Source organism: Mercurialis annua, linkage group LG1-X (assembly GCF_937616625.2).
Source record: "Mercurialis annua linkage group LG1-X, ddMerAnnu1.2, whole genome shotgun sequence".
Taxonomy (NCBI): domain Eukaryota; kingdom Viridiplantae; phylum Streptophyta; class Magnoliopsida; order Malpighiales; family Euphorbiaceae; genus Mercurialis; species Mercurialis annua.
In genome coordinates, this window is record NC_065570.1 from 43,077,905 (window position 1) to 43,090,644 (window position 12,740).

The following is a 12,740-nucleotide window of genomic DNA, read 5'->3' on the forward strand; positions in this document are numbered from 1 at the left end:
TCACTGAGTTGAACATCTTTAGCTTAGCTTTTTCAATTAGCGTATATATGAATGAATGAAGTTTTCAGTTTTTTTTTAATCATTAGTTTTGTTGTTATAGCATTTTTTTGAGTTCAAATGTGTTTGGATAAGCTCTCTTCATATATTCTGTATTTTTAATCCGAATTTCAGTTCATTAATTCATCAGAATTAGTTTAGAATTAATTGTTCCCAGAATCCATCTAATTTATAATATTTAATATTTGAAATTTTGCGTGTGATTTGTGAATGTTTATTAGGTTTAAAATTGTAGTGATTCAGTAAAATCAAAGGAAGATGAGGTGAGTATCCGCTGCTTCTTCTTTTGGTTCAGGCGACTGCTTTTTCTTTTCTTTTTGCATTCTCATCTCAACTTTTTACTTCATAACTAATTTCTTTACTAAGTACCAATTTGTCTTTTATTTTCTAGCAATTGCACTTTACCTGTTTGACAATATGCTTCAATGATGGTCTTAACTTTTTTTTTTTTTAAGAATTCGATGCTTACCCTTGTTCTAACGCTAGTCCTTAATGGTCTCGGCTCTCTTTTCTTCTCTTCAATTGTTGTTCTGGTGTTACTTATGCACAAGTTAAATGGATTTTTTTCTTTCTTTTATCAGTTTGAGTTGCTGTTTATTAATGCTAAACAGACTTGTTATAATTACTATGGCTCGTTCCTCAAAGTTGAACCTTGCAGCTGTTAAAGATTCTTTCTAGTGTTGTTGATACTATATCATCTAGTGTATCTGGAGATGAATTGCCATATCTATTGCTTATCACAAATCTGCTTTTGCTTAACGGGTCATTGCTGAAAGCCTGTCTGAAGAGGAAATTGCAGGACTTCTTCGATAGGATTGCCTATAGAATTGTTGATATTCAAGAATCTGGTCCTAGCGACCAAACAGAGTTACATACTAAAATTCTGGATTTTCAAGACCCTGGTCCAAGCAACAAGACTGAGGTTCTTAATTCAACTGTTAACGATGAAACTTTCCCTCCAGAAACTGAAGGTTTGCATGACCATGTTGATGCTTTTAGCTCAGAAAACCTCCATCTGCTGTTTACCCACCATCAACATGATGCATCGGAATCAAGCAGATCTTTAAACCAAGGTTTGAGTGAGAAACTAGTTCCTTCCCCAGTTCCGGAGGCAGTCCCTACCATTTCAGCAGCGTTCAGAATCCCCTACATCTGCATCACGAAATGCACCTCTGAAATTTTGGAGACACGGATTTCATTTGGTTAGTGCCTGACTCCATACATTTATTGGACCAAGATGGAAAGATGATTTTGCCCATGTCATTTCTATTTGAAACCAACTTTTCTTTTTGTATGTCTCAGGCACGCATCACCTGAACTTGCCTTAAATTCGCACCATCTGTTCAGCGGCCAAGTCCAAGGCCAAGAAGTAGAATGCAGTTTGATAAGACCACAGTATTAACTAATAGGTACTTCTCGTGGTTTGATTTTTAATTGGACTTTTATCATTTGACTCTGGTTATCTAATGTATGAATAGAACTGTAATAGGGTCATAAAAAAGGCTTGAAGACAAAGGCTGAACAAGCCCTCTATTTCTTTGGATATCTGGAAGTCGAGCAACATTTTGAGAAAGGAGCAAGTCTTTTTTGAGTCTGCATTAACTGGTGGGTAATCAAAACTATACTTTTGCACTTCTATTGGGCAATTCCCGGTCGTTTAAACTTAATGGTTGAAATCTTTTGAAGATATTGATGTTTTGTTTATTAGCAGGGTCTTGTGCTGATTTCTGTATATCCACGCTTTATAATAGTTGGTTTTTTATTGAATTGCAGGGTGATGATGTGGATTATGAAGGTGTCGTGCACCGTGATGGCTCCATTCTCATGTCAGTTTCGCTAGATCAGTTAAAGGTACTTGATTCTAATTGTTATTTATTTATTTTTCTATTTCCCAGTCTTGAATTAATTGCGAACAAAGTGTGCGATAAACCTCACCTCTTGTCTCCTTGTTCAGGTATCTGAACTCCTATACAAATCACTGGCAGTATATTACATTTAAATTTTTTGTTTTTTGTGAGAATAATGGTCTTATCATTAACACAATTATTTGTGATCAGGACCTATCAACTGTTTTTACTCAACCTTATTGAGACTTGAGAGAGCTACCACATGTTGCTGATAGTAATTCTGTAAGATTCTAACTCCTTTTGTTCATTCTTTCCGGAAAATATATATTTTGTCCATTAGAAGGCTGTGCCTTTATGATTGAACCAGTTTAATATAAAGATAGTCACTCCAATGAAAGAATCTGAATGACTTTATATTCTATCCCTTGACCAGCAACTAGCTGTCAAAAGACTTATCCATGAGCGTGGAAGTCATTGCTCCTTTGATATCTTGAAACAAGCTGCTAATAGGTTAGAATTTATGTTGATTTGGATTTGATATGTGGAAGTTATGAATCTAAGTGCTGTCAACTAAGAAACCTTGAATTGGTTATGAAGTAATTATTATAATTGTTCAATAACCTGTAAAAGTATATATACTGTTTATGAAGTATATCCAAAATTTTGAATTTCAGGAGGTCATAATATGGAAGAAAATGCTGGAAGAGCTTATCATCAAGCTGCAAGTAAGTGTTTGGGTCCCTTTACTCATTTAAATTCCCATTTTAACCTTGTTTTTCTTAAAAAAATCTGCAACATTTGTTACTAGAGTTTAATTTGATTTTCTTATTTTTCTAGCTGAAAAATTATCAGAAAGAACTTGAAGAAATGAATGGCATGACTATGATTTGATTAGAGGAACTTATCTTTACTCAAATAATAAAAATTGCCAAATTCATTCTTCACCTTGAGGTGAAAAACGTAACTTAGAACAGCCGTTTATGTTATTAACTCTTGTTATTTTGTCAGAGTTCGAAATTTTTCCAGCTTGCTTTCTTCTTTACGAATCCATAGTACCGAGATTGTTGGTCTTATATACTATATGGTTTTTGTGATGCACCAACTAATTTTTATCTAATTTAGTGTACATATTTGAGCTGCAGGTTGAGCTGCTACAGCTAAAGTTGCAGAAAAAGAAATATATGCAAATGATGCTCGAAAGAGCAATGGGAGGAGTTTCAAGCACTTTATCTCCTAGGCATAGGCATTTTGCAACACTGGTGATTTTACTTTGAAAGGTTGAATTCCAATTGAGAGGTTGTTTTTTGGGTTGGAAAGGCTACCTTTTTGGTTCAGTCGCCATCTTTTGGATGGGTGTCTCAGCCGGGAACTAAGTAAGAGACTACCTTGCATATGATGTTCCAATTCGAATTAATTGTTGGTTATTTTGCATTTCTTTACTTGTCATTGATAGATTTTGAGACTTCTAGTTGAGGTAATACGATAAAGTTCCCCTTTTATGCGCTTTAAGGCCTAATTACTTAAAAACCACCCATCTTGAACTTTTTTTTAGTTTATACCCTGACCTAGAAAAAAATTCATTTATACCCTGATGTATGTGTTTATGTTTCACCTCTACCCCGAGGCACTAAATTAATCTCTTTTTATTTAGAAAAAAGTTTAAAATAGTCCTTCATTTAAAAAAAAATTCATTTATAATTAAACTCTAATTAGCTTAGGTTAAAAATGAAGAACTATTTTAAACTTTTTTTAATGAAAAGAGGTTAATTTAATTGGTGTCTCGGGGTAGAGGTGAAACATAAATACATACATCAGGATATAAATGAATTTTTTTCTAGGTCAGGGTATAAACGAAAAAAAAGTTCAAAGTGAGTGGTTTTTAAGTAATTAAGCCGCGGTTTAATGAACTTGAATGTGAATTTCTAAAATGGATGAATTTTTTGTTTTAGATAAACATATTATGATGTGATGGTTATTAATTAGTAAGGTTTTCTGTTGAGTTTTTTAGACAAATACACCTAAAACGGCTAAATAATCTCACGGCTACCACAACAATTTAATGCTAACCATAATACCGTTTGTCATAAGTTTCTTATAATAAATAAGCTTCCTGATTTGCCAAATTACGACTCTCTTAAATAGGAGCTGTTCTCTTCCAAAATTGAATCAATCTCCATGTCGCAAGATTCTCTCAAGATCAAACTTACAGTTTCCATTCATAATCAGTAATTCAGAGACGATTCCAACAAAATCAAACGCAGTACGCGATTCAAGATAAAAATCGAGGAATCACAGCTGATATGAGTTTACTAAGTGATTCAGGTTAGTCTCTGATCAATCGCGACTCGAATTCAACAAATTCTTTTTCAATTTTGAAATTGATCAATCGCGACTCAAATTCAACTCATTCTTTATCAATTTTGAAATTGATAAATCGCGACTCAAATTCAACTGTTATATCTGATATATCGCATAAATAGGTTTCTGTTTTCAAATTTAAATTGAATGATTTTATAACTGGATACATTGAATTTTTTTTTTGCAGTTCTTAATTGATAATTCATTCAATTTTGTGATAGTTAGTGATTTTTGAATTTACTAAAGCTGTTATTGTAGTTTTAATGATTATTGATGTGTTATAGTTTGCTAAATGGTTAATAAGGTTCTACTAATAGTTTGAATGAACATTCATTCAATTATGTGATACTTAGTGTATTTTTAGTTTGATAAAGCTGTTATTGTAGTTTTAATGTTTAATGATGTGTTATAGTTTGCTAAATGGTTAATAAGGTTCTACTAATTGTTTGAATGAATATTCATTCAATTTTGTGATAGTTAGTGTATTTTTAGTTTGATAAAGGAGTTATTGTAGTTTTAATGTTTAATGATGTGTTATAGTTTACTAAATAGTAAATAAGGCTCTACTAATAGATTGAATGAATATACATTCAAGTTTGTGATAGTTAGTGTACTTTTAGTTTTATAAAGCTGTTATAGTAGTTTTAATGGTTATTCTGTTTATAGTTTACTAATGGTTTAATATGTGTTACTAATGTTAAATCATTAAAATGCAGCAAAATGACCACTGAAGGCTCTTGTGCACTATGATGGAGTATGGGATGAGCATTTTAATTACTCCAACTACAAGATGAAAGGAATACTGATAAGGGAAAACACAACCTTTGAAGAAATTAAGGAATTGATAGCAGGTAAACTAGAGGTAAACAGTTGGGAAACCAAAATGGAAATCAAATTTCAGTTAAAAAACAACTACCAAACTTTACAAATTGAAGATAATGTCAGCCTGCAATTCTACATTGAAATGAAAAAAGATGAACCGCGAGTAACCAGTTTTCCATTATGTGTTACAACAAACAAATTTGAAGGTCAGCCACAAATACAAAATATCAACAGTGAAGCTTCTATTGGAATTATTAAAGAACAATTTGTGGATACAACGTCTAGTAGTGGCACAGCAATTGATATTATAAAATATGCAGAAATATTATACAACCAGACAAGAAAAGAAGATGAGGAAGCTGAAAGTAAACCACAAGAAATCAACATCGTCACTGATCCAAAAATAACAGAAATCTATGTTGGACAGATCTTCAAAGACAAAGAAACTATGAAGACAAGTTTCTGTTTCTACACGATTGCTAACCAATTTCAGTATAAAGTTAGTAAGTCTTGCAAAAGAGAATATATAGTCATTTGCATTGATGAAGATTGCAGGTGGACAGTGAGAGCTTCAAGAGATGGAAAGACAAATATGTTTGTGATTAGAAGAATGATAAACATCCACACATGCCCACCAAATATAAGAATGGATGACAAAAGGCAAGCAACAGCTTCAATAATAGGGGAACATATAAAAATGAAGTTCTTGGATATAAAAACAATCTATACTCCAGCTGATATTCAGAGAGATTTTGGGATTGTTTTGAGTTACAATAGGGCATGGAGGTCAAAAGTAAAGGCACTAAACCAAATTAGAGGTAGTCCGCGCGACTCGTATTCAATTTTGCCTGGATATTTGCACATGCTTCTACAAACTAATCCAGGGTCAGTTGTAGATCTTCATACAACTGATGAAAACAAATTTGAATATATGTTTATGGCTCTAGATGCTTCTATTAAAGGTTGGAGATACTGTAGACCAATAATTGTAGTAGATGGAACATTTTTGAAGTCGAACTACGGTGGAACATTAATAACAGCAAGTACACAAGACGGAAATGGTAAGATTTTCCCCCTTGCTTTTGCAGTTGTTGATTCCGAAAATGATGATTCCTGGGAATATATTTTTTTTAAATTGAAAGAAGCATTTGGTGGAAGAAATGGGCTATGTATTGTTTCAGATAGGCATTTGAGTATATTGAATGGGGTCAAAAAGGTTTTTCCTGAAGCAAGTCATGCAATATGTATGTACCATTTGCTAAGTAACATCAAATCAAAGTTCAAACACGATCCGGATACATTGAGAGACTGTTTCTATGGAGCTGCAAGATCATACACAACTAAGGGATTTGACTACTACATGAAAGAGCTTGATGCCATTAATGCCGGAATTCGAAAGTACCTAACAGATATTGGGATCGAGAAGTGGGCAAGAGCACATTGTAAAGCTAATAGGTATGACTAAAAAAAAATTATATTAGTTAACTGATAATTCTTTATAAGTTTGATATGACTATTCTTTATATAGTTAACTGACAGTTTCCTTTATATTTACTGTAAGTTTGTTATATAAATTACAACAAGTTTGATCATAATTTATAAAATATTAGGTACTCGACAATGACATCGAATATCGCCGAGTCTTTGAATGCAGCAATCAAAGCAGCTAGGGAATTACCAATAACAACGCTCCTTGAAAGTTTGAGGCGTTTGATGCAAGAATGGAGTTATGCTAACAGAAATATTGCAATTTGTACATTTACTAAGCTGACAAACAAAGCAGAACATGAACTCAGAAATCACTATGCATCATCTTTAAGAATGAAGGTAAATTTTCAATTACAGTACATTTTAATTTCAACTATACTATATTAGCTAACTGTTTTCTAAGAGTTGCCTAATGGTAAGTTAACTGTCAAATATATGTTTTTCACAACATGCTTCAACATCTGTTAGAGGTTTGCACAGTGTGGAAGATGGTGATAAAACCTTTATAGTAAAACTTAATGAAAGAACATGCACATGCTGCAGATTTCAATTGGATGAAATGCCATGTCCACATGCTATTGTTATATTAAGCAAACTACACCAAGAACCATATCAATACTGCTCAGACTTTTTCACTAAAGAAAATATGCTTGCCACATATGAAGGAGTTGTCTATCCAATGCCTAGCCAAAATAATTGGGATTTACCTGCCAATGTTGAAAGTATGGAAGTTCTTCCGCCAATAGGAGCAATTCCAGCAGGAAGACCAAAGAAAAGAAGAATCACGGCACCAAATGAAATAAAGAAGACAAATCAGTGTGGAAGATGCAAACAAAGAGGACATAATAAGAAGACATGTAAAAATATACCAAAATAATAAAATTTAGTTTTCAAATACATTTCCTAAATACATTGATTAAATGATTTGTAATTCATTGAATTTTGGCTCAATTAAAGGATTTCCTTCTTTTTTTTATTTGTTTCTTATAATTTTAACCATTTACCAATTATTTACTACTGTGTTACCAGAGATATATCAAAAAATTATATGTCACTACATATTAAGACAGTGATAAATAATAAATTACTTACATATTAAGACAGTGATAAATAATAAATTACTAAACTATTACTACATGTTTTATAAATTACTAGAGGTTTACTAATATGTTGCTTAACATATATTTATAAAGTTACTATAGGTTTCCTAATAGGTTACTAATAAGTTACGTAGCATCTATTTATAAAGTTTTATTAAAAAGTTTTATTTATAGTTTATTTTCTTTACTTAAATATTAATAATATTTATAATCTCATTTAAATCTATCAACTTTTTTAATATATTTAATTTGATATTTAAAATGATATAATCTTAAAAATTTCTTTATAGACTACTAACTATAAAGCACTACCTTACTATTAATTTACCAAAACAATATCAAAAGTATACTACAACATACAACTGATAAAGGAAATTTAGTTAATATCTATAAAATTATAAAAAATATTATAAGTTTACTAACCAGTTACCAAAACATTACTAACAGTATAAGTCAATTACCATTTACTAAAACTAAAACAGTAGCCATTACAAACAAAGTCATACAAACAAAGTCATAATAGGAAAAAAACAATATTGTTCAGATCTTGTTCAGACAAAACACTAAAAAACTTAAAAGTACTAAGCTAAAATGATAAGCTTCAGATCTTGTTCTTCCCTTTCCTCTTTGGATTTGGGACCTCCTCTTCAACCTCTTCATCGCTAACAATATTTCTCTCTATCTTCATATTGCCATAGCGGTACAGAAGAAATGCAACACGCTCACGATAATTCTCAATATTAAATTCAGAAGGTATTTCTTTACGCATACACAAAAACTCCGCAAAAGCAAGCAAAAACGCACCACAATCGCTGAATAAAAAACATAAAAATGAATTATTCAACAAAACTGCATAATTTTACAAATAGTAAATTTGAAAACATACCAATCCTTTTGATTTGGAAGATCATCCACAGTTTCAATACGGAAAGCATCAGTTGAATTCTTATTCAAATAAGGCTGAGAAGTCAGATCAATGTCACTGCGCAACTCATAAAAATTCATCTGAGATAAAAAAAAGTGGAATTAGAACAGAATATTTTGTAGTTGCTTCAACTGCAGACTTCTTCGCCACATTTGAACTCATAGAGTTATACACATATATGCATCTTCCTTTGAAGACCAAACGCCCCAAAATCCAGTGCTTCTGCTTCTTCATGTTCATTGGAAACAACACCTCATCTACATTCTCCCAATGTGTATTGCAAAGCATCTTGTATCCACAAATATACTTTGCAATAAGACTACGATCAGTAACTGAAGTAGATTCAGGCTTCTTCCTCTTCAAGTATGCCACATAGTATGAAGTCATTCTATCATCGAAGAGGCAGTCAGTTGTCGTAATTCGCACACCACCAACAGGTCTATACTTGGCTCTTTTACGAATGTAGTACATAACAATGTTGATATGCTGTAAAGAAAAGTAGAATTATAAATAACTATAACAGTTAGTAAACATTTAGTAGATAAGTAGAACATAACATCAAATGGTAAAAATAGAAATACTTACACGACACTGTAATAATTCACCCGAGTAATTAAGCGAATGAAACCAATTTTTGTTATCCACCTGATCCACGCCATAATTGAATGGAGTTTCGATAATGTCGAAACCTGCTTCATAAGCATTTCGACTACAAAAAAAGAACAAATAGGAGGTAAAAAAACATTCAAGCAATCCTTCTAGCAAAAAATGGTAAATATAACATATCACAATTATAGTCTTACTTAAACTTTTCGTCAACCCAGTTATTAAACTCCATCTGTCCCGCATAACCTATATCTCTACAAATATCATCATCAAGAGGATACAATCCCTTCTTAAGAACCACATCCGGCTTAGCCTTAACAAATGCTAGAGGCACCACATCAGTAACTTTGAATTTAGAGGCAATCTTTTCAATTTGCTGTAATTGAGAAGAAAAAGAAAAATGCAATGAATAAATGATAGTTACTATTATTAAAATAAATATGATAATAATTAGTAAACCATTAGCAAACAATTAGAGAAAATATGAAAAGTAAAACTGTTCGAAAACACTTAGAAAAATAACTGTTAACTACATAGTAAACAACTAGTAAACTCTTAGAAAATAAAAAGTTAAACAAAAACATGAAAAATTCTATAGAAGTACTATAAAGGTAATTTTTATTTATATTTATATTTACAAAATAAATATGGTAATGATTAGTAAACCATTAGCAAACAAATTAGAGAAAAAAATAAAAAGTAAACTGTTAAAAAACAATTAGAAAAATAGTAAACCACTAGTAAACACTTAGAAAATAAAAAGTAAAACAACAACATAAAAAAATCTATAGAAGTACTACCTCAGATGGACTGCCTCGATACACAGCAATTTCTTTCAAAGCTGCCTTCTTTATCTATATAAAAAGCATAAAAAAATATATTGGTAAAGTACTAATATGCAAATAATAAAAAAACAAAAATTTTAAAAAAGTAAGATAAAAAATATACCTCAGATTCTTGTTTTTCAACAGAACCAGCAGCTTCCTTTTTCAACAAAGCATCAGTAGCTTCCTTTTCAATCTTATTGACCATATCAGTCAGTAAGGACTCATCATATCCGACATCCTCATCAACGCCATGGCCCAACATCTTATCAGCAGCTTCTTTCTCAGCAAGCTCTACAGCTTTTGTAAGGGCATTAAGTTCGCTAGAATTGAATGTAGAGCAGGTTTCTGCCCCAATGGTACTTTGACTACTTAATTCATCGAACTTAAAACTTGGACCGCTATCAAAACAGAAACCCTGAAGAAAAAAAAATTAATAACAATATAGAAAACGCAGCAGACAATTTACATTAAAAACTTAAAAAGTAAAAGTACCCTTCCACTATATTTCACAGCTGTGTCAACCACTTTAGAAACTATATGACCCTCATCATATTTCTTCTCGCCCCTATCAACATCATCCTGCTGCTCATGTCCACTATCATCAGCGACATTTCCATGACTTGAACCATCGTTCTTCTCATTATCCTCGTCTTCATCCGGTTTCTTACCATCTTCTTTAGTCTTACCGTCATCATTCTCATTATCATCGTCATTACCGTCACTATCTTTATTGTCATCTTCAGAATCTTCATTTTTATTGTTGTCGTCAACAACATCTTTCTTTGCATCTTTCCCACAAGCCTGATTAAAAATACAAAATTAGTTAACCATTAGAAAACTACAAGTAAATTATTGGTAAACTAAAACATAAAATAATAAATTCAAAAACTAGTAAAGCATTAGCAAACAGCTGGTAAACTACAAGTAAATTGCTAATAGTGTAAAAACCTCAGCAGGAGGAACAGCAACTTCTTTTTCAGATTCCATTTTCAGAACAGCAGCTTCCTCAAGGGCACTAAGATCGATGGAATCAAACGTCGAAGAAGTCGCTACACCTATAGTACTTTGAGTGTTGACTTCTTCAACATTGGAAGTTGAACCATCATGCAGTGAAAATGCCTTAAAAAAATAAAGTTTATTAGTAAAAATATAGATATTAGACCTTTTACTTAAAAATATAAATTAAAATTAAAATTACCTTGATATAATCTTTTGTAACATTGTGACCCTCATCATCATTTTTTTCACCACTACCAACAACATCATCATCTTCCAACTTATATTCATAATTGAACCTCTCACTCAAAACAGAATCAGAAGCGAAATTACCAGCACCATCGTCCTCTTCATCATCGTCATTTTCTTCTTTCTTATTATCTTCGTCTTTGTTATTATCCTCCTCTTTCTCGTTGTCATCATTACGATGAAAATCATTCACACCATTATCATCATCTTCAACCTGAAAAACATTTCAATAAAAAACAAGTAAATACACAATTAAAACTAAATGAACAAATTTGGTTTACTAACTGTATACAACATAGTAACTAAGTGATTACCTGAATAGGTTGTCCACCAACACCATTTTTTTATCAAATCTTTCAGTTCACCAAACTGAGTATTAATACCAGAGAACTGAGTCTCTACAAATATCTTGAAATTCTGAAACTCATGGTAAAACTTAGATTGATCCCAAAACAATTTATGAATTTTAGTTTTCATTGAAATCCCTTCACTTGCTTCTGGCTCATTCTCAACTTTCCGCTTTCCTTTGACAAACAAACCTTCTAAATCCAGCGCTGACCTCTCCTCGCCAGTGGGATGTAAATTGCTTAATTTCAACTAAATATAAATGATAAAACTGAGTCAGTTAACTTAATGGTTACTAAAAGTGAACCACCAGTTTACCAGAACTATATTGCACAAATAGATATTTAATGAATAGTTAGACTAATATATTAAAATACCTGGTCAGCAGTTTTATCAAATAGGTTTCGCAAGAAATACGATCGTTCTTGGACCTCTAACACCTCCCAACGCAGTATACGAGGAATTTCATTTCCTGAACTAGTAGCAACTGCGCTTTCAATTGTAGGGCAACACTCAAAAAACCAAGTTTGGAAAGCCAAAGGGAATCCATCATATCGGGAGGAATTAGGATGACCAGTTTTTGAACTTTTTCTCTTTAAAAAATCACAATTTTTCCAAGTACTGAGTTTACTTTTCAAATACTCCACTGTAAAATGAAACAAATCCTTCCCCCAAGGAAAATTTTCAAATTCCCCACTACAAACAAGATCAAAATTCTTATCACGAACATTTGACTCATCTTTGTTGTTATATAGAAAATTCTCAATAAAATACAAAACAGCCATTTGAAAAGCCTCTTCCTCATTATTCCAACGCTTAGAAACAAAGCTATCCTCCAAAAACTTTTTTGAAACTTTTTTTACATTTCCAAAACAGTTTTTTCTAAAGTCAGAAGACACAGTATTCTGAGACTTAAAATCAACACTGCCATTAACTTTCAAACCGGTTATTAAAGCAAATTCGTCGATTGAAAACTTAAGAAACTTTCCTGACACCTTAATCCACAACTCATATTTAACAGGCTGTTTAACTTCTCTAAGCAGTAAACAGTGAATCAACTGCCCTTGAAGTTTATACTCTTTCATGCGTAAAAAATATCCAAAAACAGATTTTGAAAACC

The 12,740-nt window shown here is 31.9% G+C and overlaps 2 protein-coding genes across 5 annotated transcripts; both read left to right on the top strand.

The window, feature by feature from the left end:
• Positions 1-166: 166 nt before the first annotated feature.
• Positions 167-7,512, top strand: LOC126669666 (uncharacterized). Of its 4 annotated transcripts, none has more exons than XM_050363210.2 (12): positions 167-1,259; positions 1,360-1,466; positions 1,536-1,662; positions 1,831-1,908; positions 2,115-2,186; positions 2,338-2,414; positions 2,579-2,629; positions 3,047-3,277; positions 4,047-4,226; positions 4,979-6,539; positions 6,695-6,911; positions 7,116-7,512. In XM_050363210.2, the coding sequence occupies exons 10-12, from the start codon at positions 5,053-5,055 to the stop codon at positions 7,128-7,130; spliced, it is 1,719 nt and encodes a 572-aa protein (XP_050219167.1). In that variant the 5' UTR covers positions 167-1,259; positions 1,360-1,466; positions 1,536-1,662; positions 1,831-1,908; positions 2,115-2,186; positions 2,338-2,414; positions 2,579-2,629; positions 3,047-3,277; positions 4,047-4,226; positions 4,979-5,052; the 3' UTR covers positions 7,131-7,512. The 4 variants fall into 4 exon arrangements, with proteins under 4 accessions (XP_050219167.1, XP_050219150.1, XP_050219158.1 ...); XM_050363193.2 differs by having other exon boundaries at positions 1,547-1,662; XM_050363201.2 differs by having other exon boundaries at positions 1,547-1,662; positions 3,047-3,163.
• Positions 7,132-7,449, top strand: LOC126670335 (uncharacterized). Its single transcript, XM_050364039.1, has one exon. The coding sequence runs from the start codon at positions 7,132-7,134 to the stop codon at positions 7,447-7,449; it is 318 nt and encodes a 105-aa protein (XP_050219996.1).
• Positions 7,513-12,740: the final 5,228 nt, after the last annotated feature.